The sequence below is a fragment of the Mytilus galloprovincialis genome, chromosome 1 (genome assembly GCF_965363235.1).
Source record: "Mytilus galloprovincialis chromosome 1, xbMytGall1.hap1.1, whole genome shotgun sequence".
Lineage (NCBI taxonomy): Eukaryota > Metazoa > Mollusca > Bivalvia > Mytilida > Mytilidae > Mytilus > Mytilus galloprovincialis.
The window spans coordinates 70,431,026-70,448,071 of NC_134838.1; the positions used below are offsets into that span (position 1 = coordinate 70,431,026).

The 17,046-nt window shown below is 30.7% G+C and overlaps 1 protein-coding gene across 4 annotated transcripts in view; it reads left to right on the plus strand.

The window, feature by feature from the left end:
* LOC143082817 (protein Wnt-7b-like) overlaps nucleotides 1-17,046 on the plus strand; it is an 80,285-nt gene that overhangs the window by 48,832 nt on the left and 14,407 nt on the right. For all 4 annotated transcript variants that reach the window (XM_076258682.1, XM_076258701.1, XM_076258691.1 and 1 more), the window contains exon 3: nucleotides 5,093-5,364. In XM_076258682.1, the coding sequence (XP_076114797.1) occupies nucleotides 5,093-5,364 (272 nt within the window). The remainder of the gene's footprint in view (nucleotides 1-5,092; nucleotides 5,365-17,046) is intronic.

Consider the following 17,046-nt stretch of genomic DNA (forward strand, 5'->3'; position numbering starts at 1 on the left):
CAAATCATCTGATCTCATCTTACCGCATATAAAAGATGAATTGAAAATACAGAGATGTGATCATATTGATGTCGATTTCATATTTCATTTTTGACATTAGAAGGATCATCTGTTAACATATATTTAGATTATCTTTTAAGTAGCAATCTTGATGAATGAACAGTGTTAAGAGTTCTCAACACATGATGACGTTATCGAAAATGGCACTTATTATGCTAAATTAGACGAAGAGTTTCGAGATATATATGCTAATTTTCGTTTTTATTCTTATAAATATGTATTATGAAATTAAAACCAAATAGTTGATGGTTGTTATTATGATTGATTATACTGTAGATATTACAATGAATAATACCTATATTTTGCATACGATGTTTCGTGTGCTTTTGGACAAATAAACATTTAATATGACGAAGGGAGAGGGAGGGAAAAAATGGAAAGACAATTACACTGAGATTGAAAATGAGAATGTGTTAAAGAGACAATGAACTGACCAAACTGCAGGAAACAGCCGAAGGCAACCAATGGGTCTTTAACACAGCGAGAAAAACCTGCACCCGGAGGCGGACTTCAGCTGGCCCCTTACACATTTTATTGAAATCAAAAATGTCAACTCAAATTATACACTTAGATCGTGTTGTTCTTTTCACAAATCTTGACCATAAAAGTTACATCTATATCGTGTTGTTCTCTTCATAAGGCTTGACCATAAAGCGCACACATATATCGTGTTGTTCATTTCACAAAACTTGTCCATACAGCTTCTCTTTTAATTTTCCCTAACTGTTAGATGACAGTTAGCATACAATGTATGACCACAATTTCTTAAAATTATTATCAATGCTTCATCTGTTAATTGTGGAGACTATTGCGAACCGTCCTTTTACACGAAAGGGGGGTGGTACCAAATTGTCTTAAAAAGACGAGGAAAGGCGAACAACGCCATGACCGAAAAAAAAGAATGTCTTACATAAAAAATTGGAAAATTAAAGCTTGAGAAACATGAATATAAAAACATGAAAACTAACGGTAAGCAAACCCTGATGAATTCTAGACAAACGTTGTGAAGCTACTTTCAAGTAAATATTCCCCGGTGATAAATCGCATTTGGTGATGTCATAAATGAGATTCCTTCGGTATCTTACATCGAGATAGAAACACTTAAGCTGTAACAATTCTATGTATTGCACCTTATCTTATAACTATTATTGTTATATTGCGCATATTGATTATGATTTGGAACATTAGAGGAAACAATCGAGCAAATATTGAGAACGAACAGGGTTTTGAATTTTACCCGTGAAATCAAATAATATGCCGATATCATACTTTTCCATTTTGTCACAGCCCAATAAGTTCATTCAAGTTGTAAAAGATGTGGTTTTTAAGTGTCATTTAACACTTAAATCAGACTTATAATTATTGCTCCTTATTTATGAAATTGACTTGAGCCTAAGGCCAGCTGAACTAACCATTGTGGAACTGCAACAAACAAAATAAAATTTAAATACTACTGAAGATATAACTGTTGATAGTTCGACAAAGACGAGTACAAACGACCTACAACTGACTTCATACTAATAAATCTAAAACCATAATTGAAGGGATGTGTTGCTAATAAGCTTTCCTACGATGTAGCGGCCATGTTTGTCCAGCCCAGTGATGCTCCAGGGTTTGAAAAATTTGACACTGCTAATTCAGCACCTTTTGAACGCTTGATTAAGTGTCGACAATAATGATTTGTTTGAGGTTCAATACGAAGCAGATGCTAGTGTCAAATTAAAATTTAGATTCATATAGCATATCGTTAAACAAACCTGGACACGATAATGAACAACTTCCGCGTTTTCTTAACAATTTATCAGTTTTCTGTGGTATTGTAGCACACGACCAGAATATCAATTTCCATGATGGACACAAATCATTCTTTTCACTTAGATTTGATTGGTTGTCACCGATCTTAACTTTCTTGTTTCCTCCATTCGTAACCTTAATAAGGCAGATGCCACAGTTCACTAGTTGTACATGGATGGAATTAAGAATCGACACCTATTATTTAGTACTATAGGAAACGCCTACGTATTGACTAAACAGTGCATTATTAGTATATTCACCTCAATCTATTGTGATTCACGGAAATGACACCAACTAGGTCCCATTGTCCAGTCTCGTTAGGTCAAGTCAGGTCAGGAGGTCAATTAAGGGTATGTGTCGATACAAGCTACATGATTCTAGAGTAGGTTGTTGAAAAGATAGAGAATTTTAATTGGATGGGACACAGTTAAAATTGAAAAAGAAACTTTATAAATTTAATAAACTACCCAAATCAACAATCACTAAACCATGTACATGCTGAATAGAGACGTTTTGCCCTGTAATATGCAACCTACAGACTTTTTCAAGAGTTGTGTCAAGGTTCCATTGACATGTAGAAAGCGTGGTACTCTCCGTATGTGATGCATAGGATATCACGATCCGATTCCGTCCCGAAGTAGATGTGTATTTATACATGCACCTCAGCCAGTATATCTTTCTTATTACAAGCACACGGACATATCATGCGCCTGTATCTAAAACAAAACAGCACATGCCATGTTGTGCGCGAATGCCTGATTCTAACTTTAGAAATAAACACTACTAGTAATAATTGTTAGCTGTACATTTATCTTTATTATTTGAATATATACTGAGAGGTAGACTGACAACAAGCTATCCCATCCATAGGCGGAACCATGGGCCTTTAGTGGGGAAAAAATGGTTGTTTATACAGGGAATCACTGAAGCATGACTGGATCGCCCCCCCCCTTTTTTTGGGTCAGTCACCGGCTCCCTTATGAAAAGTTCTGGATCCGCCACAGCCATCTTATCTTATGTCTGTTTTGCTTATCATATGGCTGTTGTGCGCGTGCATGACGTTTAGACATGATCGATATTATATGTAACACTAAATGTATGCGATTGCAATTGTACATAATTTCTACATGTCATAATAAGGACCTACAAAAAAAACATATCCGTTATTCCTTAAATAAATCTACACAGTTTGCATTATTTAAGGATTTAATCGCTATGAAATATGCATAATATTAATCTTTCAATTAGTGTCATCGTTGTCAATAACTGGATAATTAACAGAATATAATTAATTATTTCTACATTAAATAACCAGAACAATCGAGATATAATACAATTCAGGACAAAAAACTACTCAACCTTACCACGTGGTGTGGTCCCAGATCATGCACGTAAAAAGGTGTCGTTGCAGGTCAACTTCCTGTATGGAACACGGGGGATAACTGCCAATTAGAACTGTATTTAACTTTATCGGTTGTTACCATTGTAAAATTATCTACTGTAGTCTATCTATGAAGTTCAATTGTACTGTTGTATAATATTTATGCTCAATCTATTACATAATGGATTCTGAATAAAGTACAAAAACTAATGTTTTATCTCATAACAGTGAGAAATGTCTTTAATGTTTACTTAAAAGGGCAAATATACACATAGATATAGTTTATTCCTCTGCTTCGTGATGAGAATTCAAAAAATATAGACACATTGTAATATGGTAATAAAGAATGATTTAAATCTGTTTATTGACGTGTCAAAAATGCATATAATAATAAACTTAAAAAACAAAATATGTTTACCTTTGCTGTCCACCTTACTGTCAAATTCCGGGCATACGTAGGTAATTTTAGCTCCTTTTGATATTTTCCGAACCTTGAATTTACTAACAAGTCGCAGAGCTTTCCTTCCATGTGGCAAATACACGTTCGCAGTAGTGCTCTGTGAGCTTAAGCGATAAGATAGAAAAAGGAATCAACCAATGTCTAAAATGGTTTGCAATAGAAGGTCAAACAAACAGCCGAGAATACAAAAATACTACACAGAAAATTCAAGATTAAGACCCATCAAAATACCCAATTGTCCTTGCTTATTGGTTTGATTACTCGATTAATTTGCATTTGTTATTTGTTATATTTGCAAAATAAACATCAACATCTTAATCCAGTGCGAGTATGAAGTGTAATCATGATCGAATACTGAGGCAAAAACAAATAGATATCGGTAACCTCATTTTGCATTGTGATTGTAGGTTTATTTAAAATGTCCTTTTTGAATCAGAACAATAAGTTCTTTATAAAGATGTAGACATATGAAAAAATATTAGTATAATATTGCAGCTATTTAACTAATAATTTAGTTTAAAGTATATGTATGGTAAAATTGTGAATAATTTTAGATAGCATCTGCAAAGTGATAAACTTTGCGTACCTCAGTCTTGTGTTGTAATTGTTGATAACCAAACTCTCCATATCATCACCTTAATGAAAGGAAGTGGAAGGATACAAAATATATTGTTAACGTATTTACAGGATGCAATTAAATATATTTATAAAATGAAGTTTTGTATACATCTCAAGATGTTGTGATTGAGTTACATAGAAATCTTTTACCCGGAAAAGATAACCGCGATGTTTCCTGAATAGTAGAAATAATAAAAAGTAGGAAAAAAACCTTTACATGGAAAGGAACAGTTTCTGAACGAATTACAAAATAATAACCAAAATGATTTGCATGTTAGAATAAACGTTCTGTGTGTAATCAACCACTTTATTAGTTCTTATCCTTAGATGTCATGGCTCACAGTCATAGCTGGTTTATCCTAATTATTGTCCCATTAACCTATTATGTTTGTCTTGGGTTGCTCACCCAATTTTAACAATATAACGGAATTATTAACAACTCTTATACAAGGGTGAGGTTAATCTAGCTATACATCCAGGTTTAACCCACTATTTTCGTCAGAAAGTCCCTGTATAAAGTTTAGGAATATGACAGTTGTGTTTCACTTGTGGCGTTGGTTGATCACGTTTGACAGTTTCTGTGGACTTTCCCTTTTTTCAATTACTCTTTTGGTTCGTTTTTTTTTTTTTTTTTTTTTTTGTTATGCTTTTTTATAGTATTTTTTTATTATTTTAGTCACTATTAAAGATGTTAAAGAGATACACAACAACCCCTATATATTGTCGAAAATAAGTAACAGTTCCAGTATATAATATAAACATAATTTTTATCTTTACAGGAAGCAAAGAAGCTGCTTTTTCCTATGCTATAAACTCTGCAGGAGTAACATATGAAGTGACACAAGCGTGTAGTTTAGGACGATTAAAACGTTGTAGCTGTGATCGATCTAAAAAGACTGGACATTATGATGCAAACGGTTGGAAGTGGGGAGGGTGTAGTGCAGATATCAAACATGGACTAAAATTCTCTAGGAAATTTTTAGATGCAAGAGAAATAAAGGAAAATGCACGATCGTTAATGAACAAACACAACAATCGAGCGGGAAGAAAGGTGAGTGACGCATTTAAATTGTTGTTATAAATGGCATTGCAAAGATAAATTTTCGCTACACTGTCAACATAAATACATGACAACTTTAGGACATAACACAAGTTAACACATTTTGAAATGAAATTGTCATTTTGATCTGATAAAAATTAAAAAAAACATTGTCAGATTTCAGACAATTTTCAGACTTGTACTGTGGTATATTCAGTACTGTTCAGACAATTTTCAGACGTATATACTGCGGTAAATTCGGTACTTTTCAGACAATTAGTTCGCTGTCAATTAAGATCTGTTCATTTTGTTTCAAGACTGTCTTGTAGTTGCTATTAACCTGTACGCATCAATATCATACTGAATTTTCTGAACATAACTGAATTGACTGCAGGCGATGTATACATCTGTGAAAGTAAATAAAAAACTAATTGCTTCATTCTATCTAGAAACGAAATTTGTAACAGCATCTTCTATATTTCATGGCTACATGTCAATTATTTACAATTAGAATTGTACTTATTATTGCCGTTTCTCTTATTATTGCACTAAATGTACATACTGTATTTGCGGAAATCAGTAATATGTTTGATTTCCTCAGACTTTTTGTTTTGTTCTTTTGTAATATATATGTTGATCTGTTGTCTATTGTATTTTCTGAAATAATTGTATCCAGAAATTGAGGTGATTTGTCAAGGTTGGTGTTGATTTGTCAAGGTTGGTGTTGATGATAAAACAACAAATAAAGGATTTTTCTTTAACATATCTGTATATGAATCATAAATCATTTTGTATTGTTGAAATCATTATCTGCCAATTTACAAAAGAATATTGCCCCTTTACCGGCTTTACTTTTTCATTTTAATGTGTTTTGCTTTTCATACATTCTTGTGCTTTATTATTGTTATTATTTTTTATTGATTTCAAACGAATAATTACTCATAAAATACTATATAAGATTTGATAAATAGTATGATCTTGATCCTTCTGTTATGAATGATTTCTAAATTCTCAAGATTGACATTTGGTTATATGCAAAATTTTTACTTGGAAATTTAGTTTGATTGCAAATTAGCGATATGTGTACTAGATTAAATATAAGTAAGAATGATATAAGTTGACTTGGTGACTTTTATGACACGTTTGACCTACTTCTAATTCTGTATAAATTGGATATCAATCTAACCTATTCAAACATTTTTTATCGCCTATAGTATCGCCTGACCACACTTGTCTTATTCTTTATACTACATATATCATTAATTGATTAATATAAGGTTGTTATCAAAAACTCTTTTGCATTGCAAGTGTATTGATAAATGTCCCAATTGTTTTTAGTACAAGACAATAACCGTTTTTGGACATCTAAAGTATACCTTTATCTAATTAGTTTTTGTCGTTATTAAGATATATTTACAGGATGCAAAATGATTAAATTACGAGATAATTTAACTCTGCCCAAGCACTACATCATAATTTCGGTTGATCGTTATATTTTCGATATCATATGACTGAAATAGAAAGATTATCATCAAAAAACATTTAGATTTAATGAAAAAAAAATAACAACTATGAACTCGAGATTCAGACTAATTCGACAACATCGACAAGATGAATTCGACTATAAAAAAAACTTTTTTGAAAGAAAAAAAAAAACACGAACAGAAAAAATAATTGATGAAAGCTTCTATTTATTTTGTTTAAATTGTGTATGACTTGCAAAATGTTTAGTATTATTAAAAGTAAATACAAATGTGAGTAATTGTTGAACTGGTGGGTGTTATAAAGATAAAGTGAGATGTATCTGGCACTATACGTTTATAAAATACGGAAATGCATGGGTTTTATTACTTAATCAGTTATAGAAATACGTTTTTACATATGGAGATTCATTTTAGCTTGAGCTAATATCATAACGTAAGACCTTGTACTTATGATAGAATAAATAGGTATATCAGTTTAGGCTGCTTTATGTTAGTAATTGGTGAATGCATTATTTAATTGATATGTTAATTACATTCTAGTAATGAAACAAACGAGTTTTCATCACGTAATTTTTTTTTTTATTTTTATTTCTAAAACTCTGCTTGTATGAAAAAGTAGAGTAAAAAAATACTGAACTCCGAGAAAAATTCTAAACGGAAAGACCTTAATCAAATTTTCAAATCAAAATCTCAAACAAATCAAACGAATAGATAACTACTATCATATTAATAACTTTGTGTAGGCATGTTCTTAGATAGAAAATAGTGGATTAAACCTGGTTTTAAAGCTAGTTAAACCTCTCATTTGTATAACAGTCGCATCAAATGAACGATGATGCTTATATTTTAGTTTTCCTGATTAAGATAAATTGAGAAAAAAATCTATTTTGATGCATAAATTTTTAAAGTGTTACTTCCATGAGATTATCTTATACATCTCGAGGCACTATATATATGAAAATCTCAATATTGATTTTTATTATTTGCATTTAACTTGATAAGTATGTATGTTTTAATTGTATCATAAGAGATTCATAATATACGTTTTTCTTTTCTCTATTAAATCATTCATTGTTTTCATAGCTAATAACATAATTTAGTCGGACCAAACTACTCGATACCCCATATTCTGTATTATGTATAGGATAACGGTAAATGTTCTTTTATTTTTTTAATTAGATTTTTTCATTTATTGTTTTCAATGTCTGTAGCTTTGGGATATGTGAAAATCCAAATTAAATTTACCTGAGAAGATTTGCCTATTTAGGTAAAGAATGGACATAACCAACAACATTCCTTTAGACTATTTGACAGATTAACTGACATTTTATGATAAATAATTAGTATATTTGTCAAGTAATTATGTTTGATTGTCATTATATACTATTTTAAGCATATACAATGACACAGACTTTTGATCAGGTTGACTTTTTCGGATCTTATACATGATTTCTCCGTAATTGTATTAGGCTTTATATTTCAGCAATCATCTTTATACAAAGTGTCATGTCAAAGTGTTAAGAAAATAACATTATACTTATTATTATATCCGCTTTATCTGACGGATTGATAATTAGATTTAATCGAATCTGTAATGCGTTGTATTTTTTTTTACCAATATAATCTTCATATTCAAGCACCAACTAAACTGAAATGCCATAAGAGGAAGATGAAATAATAAATAAAAAAAATCACTGCACCTGATTAAATTGTTACAAGTATCAATTGTAGGGTTAAACTTATTAAAAACTCACATTTTGAAAAAGTGAAATACAATATTCATTTTCGTTATTTGTACATGTATCTGCAGTTTGTATCAAACTGTCACTTTTTATATACTTGATAGACAGTTTGAAACAAATCCATGTATAGATTCAAAATAACTATTCCACAGCACCAAATTATTGTTGAGTTGAATAAATGTCATTGAAACAAATACCCTACGAAACAGAAGTGATATGTACATTTTATCAAAAAAGTATTAGCAGCTGTGGTTCATATGTTACCGATGGAGAATCTGATACATTGATTAACATACACAATTACTTAAAATGTAATAAAAGTAGTTTCAAATGAAAAACAGTAATGAAAGTTATATTATTGATCGGGGATATGTGACAAGAAAAGCTTTGAGTGAGGTTAGAATATGACTGAAATTTAGATAATAGAAAAACAATGTTTGATACAGTAATTGTGTCTCAGTTTCTTGATTTACTAGAGAGAATTGAACTCAATATCGCATGCGATCGTTTTACCCCATTTAACATTATAATCGAGTTTGGCTTGTCACAAACTGAAGATTAACCCCTATACTGTAAACCAAATTATTTTCGCGGATACTTAATTCGCGTTTAGCCCTTTCTAGTTCACTTAGTTAATTTCGCAATTTTCTAATTTACTTTGTGAAGTAGAATAAGGAAAGATCCGAGTAATACACATTCGCGAAGAATTAAACTCGTGTTATTTTTGTACTCGCGAAAATAAATCGCCTGCGAAAATTAGTTGGTTTTCAATATTTGACTTTGAATTGTATAAAAGGTGCCACACATCTACTCCCATCAAACTTGGAGTTAACGGAAATAAGATGTTTTATACTGCCTGCTAAGTTTGTTCTTCCTGGACTAATGGCTACATCAAACATCACATCAATGTGGGACCAACCTTAACTCAGAATTCCATACAATTAAGCATTTCATGGTTATACAATGATTTCCTATTAAGCATTAACAAAGAATATTACTAGTAAATCAAAACTGAGATCGGTGACGCGTAATCCTAAGATCAATGTCAATCCACTTGGCTGTGATTTCTCGTACAATAATGACTGTCTTGTTAGTAATCCTCTCGACTTTTATGTTACAAACCATCAAATAAAATTATAAATGTTCACTCTCTCTGTAGTCGCTTAGACAGTTACGTTTTAAAATTCAACAACTTCATTTGAAACTTGAAAACTTTAATTGGCAATATTGAAGGTTTATAAAAGTTGGAATGTTAAGTTTAGTTCATTTTATATGACATTAACTTTATGTTGGTTGTTCGGATATATACTCTGGTATTCGGCAGGTTTTACTACTTAATATTTTTGCACTGTCTGTCTTAAAATTAACATGATAATAGGACAAAACATACCAATAAAGAGGATACAGCACTTATATGATATACAATAGATTTATATACATGTATTTCGACAAAATAAAAGACAGGTAATAAATATAGTAGTTTATGTAAGGTGATTTCTAATAGATAAATTGTCCTCAAATGACCTATTTCAATTCTTATTAAATCCTGGGAAAGGAAACATAAATTATATATTTCTGCACAAGGTTTACTATTACTTCGACTGAGGCCACGCGAGTTAGTTTTATAGTTTGACAGTGAAATGGGTTGTAAGTTTTTTAATCCCTAAAACTTTAGCAAGAATATGAGATGAGAAAATACCAAGGGGACATAATTGAGAATTAAGTAAGACACTACTACTGGTCAGAACAAAACAAATGTACAAACAAACAGACTACAAAATATTACTTAATAAACTCATCATAGATACCAGGACTAAATTAAGTATATACGCCAGACGCGCGTTTCGTCTACAAAAGACTCATCAGTGACGCTCGAATCCAAAAAAGTTAAAAAGGCCAAATAAAGTTTGAAGTTGAGCATTGAGGACCAAAATTCCTAAAAGTTAACCCGCTACATTTAATTCCACCTTGCCTGCGTCAGGAACCTGATGTTCAGTGGTTGTAGTTTGTTGATTAGGTTCATAAGTGTGTCTCGTTGTTTTTTCCTTTTTAAATAGATTAGGCCGCCGATTTTCCTGTTTGAATGGTTTTACACAAGTAATTTTTGGGGCCCTTTATAGCTTGCTGTTCAGTGTGAGCCAAAACTCCGTGTTGGAGGCCGTACTTTGAGCTATAATGGTGTACTTTTACAAATAGTGACTTGGATGGAAAGTTGTCTCATTGGCACTCATACCACATCTGCGTATATCTATCTATATACTACGCATTAAACTAAAAATTGACTTCAGTAATACCGGGGACGACCTAACATGCCCTATAAGGTGACGCAGTTCTATAAATGTTAGTCGGCGTTTTGATACTTGATAACTCCTAAAAATACCCTTCTTGTTACTTTGAAAGTTAATTGAACTGATAAAATCATTTTGGCAATCAGTTAAAGCATACAGAGGACGGTCATGTTGACCACATAACTATTCCTCTCTTCATGCATTTTTGCTTGCTTATAATTCAAGAGGGGTATAATATTAGTAAAAAAGAGAAGCACTCTCATAACTTTTTAGTTATTTCTTTTTTCTTTACAGTTTAAGTTAATGGGAATGTAAACATTCATTACCCAAATGTGTTTGGCCTTCAGATCATAGTTACATTATTGGTGCATTTTTAAATGAATCTAAGAGCATAAATTACACAGGTTTGAAGTTACAACACACAAAATACATCTCTAGCTATATAGTTTTACTTGGGATCATGTTTAAAGATGATAATAGTGATCATATATTAATGGCAGTTTCATAAAATATAAGCGTGGTTAACTCTTTTCAGATGTCATTGAACAAGGAAGACAAACGATATAAAGTTTTATTTTATTTTCTTTTGAAATTATTTAGATGTTCATAATGAATGTTTTTAAAGTAAAAAATCATCGAAAATTTATAGTTATAATTCATTCATTGTAACCCATGCATGCAAACAGTTAAATTTGAAAAAAATAGATAAAAAAATACATCCTGGAATATTATTTTGATAATGACTGAGATGGTTGCAACTATGTAACATCGTATTTTGCGTATTTGTATTTGATAAAATTATATTAGCGAGGTATTCTACTGTCTAACCATTTTTTACTTTTGAAAAGAACAAGACGAAATACATCTTTTGCATCAATATATATGCTTCAAGGTTAACATTTCCCATGTATATGACTATTGTGAGTGATTAATTCGAAATATGTTTCCTTATACACACATCTTCTCATTTATTTCAAACTTAATTATTTTCAATGGTTTTTCATTACCATTTTTGTTTGTAACATATATTGCCTTTTTGAGATTCCAGCTAAACATCGATTACCTACCGAATGCAATCTCTTTAACTGATTCTAATTTTTTAACCAAAACCACCAAATGGGTAGCATCTTTTTACATGAAAGTTAAAAAATCTTTTTGACGGAGAGTTTACCATGTAGACTGTTTGTTTCTTTTATTTTTCAACATAAATCATGTATATTGTTCTTCCCTTTAAGCATTTCTGTTTACTTTCGATATACTAATGATTGATTTTTTTTGGGAAATTCATCAAAGATATGAGACTTCAATGCATTCATACTGCATGAGTATTTCGATCTTCTTTGCATTTCCCGTTATAGAGTTCATTTCTCATATCATACATTGTTTGACCTGATACATGTACCACTTGTCTATTATTTTTTTTTCGGTTTTTTTCTTTTTGATAAAGGTAACGTAACGTATCATTCATGTAACCATTGCAAAGTTATGCATTTAATATCTTTTAAAGTACACTTTAGTTATAGGATACAACGTAAACAATATCCATCTTTTATTACTATAAACTTCTCTTACAGTTTTTTCTTACATCTATTTTAGCTATAAAATAATTCAAATCACAGACGATACATTGTTTAACAGTACATAAACACATAATATGTCATGTATTAATTTGCTAACGGACTATATAAAGAGTTTTTGTTGCAAGCTCAATTTTATTTTAACATGTAATTGTTACGCTTCAATACATTTAATTATTAAAGTTTAACTATTTTGAGAGAGAGAATATATATAAGGAAAAAAACTCAAATAAGGTATATGTGGGATGCTTGTCCATCGCATGCAATGTCACTTTATTTTGAATTAAGTAAGTACTGACGAGGAATGATCCTAATACAAAATGGATGTTACAGGGTGTTTGTGGGCACGTACCCTTGAATAGTTACGTGTGGTTAATGTGTTTTCACATACAATGAAATATTTCCATATTGTCTATTTGTAAAATGATTTATAATCTTTGTATGCAGTTTTACATTACGTTTTAAAATGTTTTTCGTCATTTGTGTGAGGATCACTTGCAAGAAATTGATATGCATCAATTTGTTATTGTAAATTGGTCAGAAAATAATTAAAACTAGTAAAACTATAGGCATATTACTTTTGTCTCTGTTTGACAAATTTTAGGGTTCATTAAATAACCATGCATTTAACTTAACGGGAGGCGTCCATTAATTGTATATTTGATTTCATATTAAGACAATGCTTACGTCGCAGTAACCTTAGATTGATATTTGATAATTTAATTAATCTACTCTTCCCTTTCATTTATAAAGGTTTTGAGTTGTATTACTTAAAATTTGTAATTTTTGCGAATTAAACCAATATTATATTGTACGCAGTCTAAGTTCTTTTACAATCATTAGACCATGTTTAAAATGCTAAATTGCAATTTTTGAGACCAGTCCTTACTCAGATTATTTCTATCTGTGTTTACTCTTTAAGATAACACAAACGAAATTAAAATTAACATTTTTAAAACAAGATCTTTGAAAGTTCTTGTCTTTCGCATACTGCCTAAACACTATTACATGTATGTGGACTACGTTTACCAGAAAATAATTAGCTTTTTTTTCAATGGACAAGTATTAAGACGGTGGTCTAACGTTGGTATATACAACTACTAAGTATGTAAAATGTAACGATTTCAAAAAGTATCAAAGCGGTTGGCATTTCCCAAATAATAAATCTGTTAAAGTTCCTCGCTAAGTTAAAGTGCTTCCCTTGCTTTTAGTTAGTTACCCGAATTAGTTTTTGCTTACTCGAATTGTGACTATTGAACAGCGGTATACAACCGTTGCCTTTATTTAAAGCACATTATATGATCAACTTACTCAAATTCGACCAATCAATGCATCGATAACGAAAGCCTATTTATCAAAAACTGAGGTTATTCAATTATCAGGAATGCAGAATGTTGAAAGTATAACCACAATCGCAGGAATTAGATATTGTGCATCTTTGCCGATCTACCCTTAGTGAAACCCATTTTGGTTGTTGTTGACATTTATAAAGACATATCTTATATAATTTGGAATTCGCCTGATTTAAATTCAAATTGTCTTTCCATTTTCAGTTTAAAACGTTATTAAGTTTTCTAATGTTTTAACTTCTCCAGGCAAAGGTAGACTGATTTTGGATACTCTTGCACGAATGACTTTCAACACTTTTGAACATTGGAATAACTAATTATGAAAATTCCCTTAGCAATTCTTGTTCGCCCAGAGATAATCTTGTGTTTTTTCAATTTAGAAAAAAAACAGTAATGATATAAAAAAAAATCCATCTAACTTGGTTGCACTGCACTAGTTGTCCACAATTAAACGCTATCGATTTCAGTGCACCATTAACGAATTTCGACAACTAATTTACTATAGTGATCACCTTACAAAGATAAACTGCATCCTTGCATCATACCTATTGCGTAAACGTCGGCCAACACAGACCACTTTGCCGAAGATATCCGGTTGATTTAAAGGATCACTTGACATTAAAAAGTATATATATCCTTACCAAAAAGTCTATCATAAACATTATGTAATGTAAATTATACAACTGAATCGAACGAAAAACGATATTCCGTCAGCTCATATAGTGGATTTTCAAATTTTAAACGCGAGCCCAACCCATTTGAAACGTACGTGTACAAAGATGAGAATTTTCAAATGTTTGTCTGTTTTTATAATCCTGGTACCTTTGATAACTATTTTATAATATGAAGTTAAACTTTGTTGTCCTTGTAGAAATAAGTGGGTTTTTGTTTCGTTATAAAGCGGCCTTTTTATGTGATGACCTGATAGCATAAAACTGATAATGGATGGCAAGCATTTTATAAAATATAATTAACAAATGAATTTTAACTATGAATAACGAATAACAAGGATATCAAATGTTGATTGTAAAGTAAAAAAAAATAACAAGTTAAAATTTTGAATCGGTTAAGAACTTAAGAATTATGTAAAATAAAATCCGAACTACAACCTTAACTCAATATTATATTAAACGTTTCGTTTTGCATTCCAATTAAAGTATTAATGGTCTATTTCTAACAAAATTTTATTATGTATTTTACTAAAAAAAGTTAAAGTTTGTTATGTTTGTCGAAGAAAAATCTTTGAAGTAATGAAAGAATCCCAATTGTAGTAGATCTATTGATATTTGTAAATTTTGTCACATTATAAAAATGAATGTCACCTACATGTTAGCTTAATCTCGCCATGTCATACTTAACCAACATCAAATATTCACATTCCAATTCACATCGACTTCAAAGGGGACAATATATAATAAAAGAGTACGGAACAAAATGTAGAAACATTGAGTAATTCTCTGTAAGGGACTTATCAAATACGTGTGTGACGATTCTTAATCATCTCTTTACGAAAATATTAAACAAAGATTGGGTCAACATTTTTGACTATCAATCTTCTATTTGATTACGTTGTCATTAAATTGACGATATACATTTAATTTTAAATTACAGGTATTCTGGTCCTCTGTAAATATTGTTTCTATTTAAACTCAAGGTGGTCTTTGGACTCTTTAAAGGAATTATTACAATTCCATTTTTGTTAATCGTTGTCTGTGTTACCATATGATGTAATTAAATGTATTATGAACGATATTCAATCATTACTGTGATACAGTATTTAGAATTTATCATATTGTTAATAGTAGTGCGTGGTATATAATCCAATAATTTCTGTTTAATTGTAAATTAATTTATATTTGAACATGAATGATTATATTTTTAGTTACACGAAGGTTTTCAAATTTTTTAATAAGTGTTGAGACCATTTAGTGCTTAAGTTATAAAGCTTAGTTAATTCACCTTCGATTAATAAAATGCGAATGCAAAGCATGTTTAAGAAGCAATTTTGAAAAGGTTATCATTTACAAATAAATGATATCGATAGTTTAAAATATGAGAACTATTGATAAATAGTTTATTGAATCATAGAAATGTTTTAAAAGATCTTTCCTTCAATGATTGTTCAACCAAACATGTAGGGGTGAAATCCAAACAGAATAGTCACAGTAGATCTCAAACAAATTGATGACAAGTAGATGTTGAAACTCCTGCGGGTGATAAAATATTCATGATTAATTATATGGACCTATTCGATAGAAAATTGTATATCTTGTTAACGATCCTAGTATTTCAATCAGAAAGTTTTCGAATAAACTATGGTAGTATACAAAACAACTATCAAAGATACATGGCTTATAATTTTGTACAAAATTTAGAACGAAATATTAAACTAATGTTATAGACATTACACTATTTTGATAACCGTTTCTGTTACGTATAAAAATATACGTTGAGCATTAATCAGAATGAATGTAATCTTAAAAAGCGACCTTCATATGCACTCCATATTCTTCACTCTATAAAGATAGGTAGACATTTTCATTTAAAAAAGGAAGCACGGAATATAAATCCTATTACTCGTACTGAAACATAAATACACGTTAAGAGAAATAAGTCTTGTACGCTATTAACATGGAATAAAATAATCATTGAATTTCGAGTTCTGTAAGCCAGTCATTTATTATTCAATGAGAACTTAAGACAATTATTTTCAATATCTTTAGTGTTATTTATATCTGTTATTCCTTGATAGTAAAGTGTTTCTATGTTTTATTAAATTAAACGTGTGCTTTATATAAATGGTAATTCAGCATTCAGTATAAAAAAGAAGATGTGGTATCATTGCTTATGAGACCACTCTCCACAGGAGACCAACATAACACCGAAATTTTAAAACAACTATACGTCACCGTACGGACTTCAACAGTGAACAAATCCCATACCGCATAGACAAAACTGATTTCGCTCCATCCTGTTTAAGGCCATTAACCCTTTGAAGATTTCCCGATACCTCTAGCATCAATGATGATACATATATTGTCAAAATTCCAATCTGCTTCAGGGAAATTTTATTTTCATCGTTATTCAAGTTAGTAAACATCCTATTCTAGCAATCTATAAACGTGTTAAAGTTCAGACATATGGTCTCGTACTACCAACGTTGGGGTATGCGCAAATTTGTTAAACCCCGCCAGAATGGTACTTTTTGGGGCTGTCCTGACCATCATGTGTTATCCGTTGTTAGGTTGTTATAT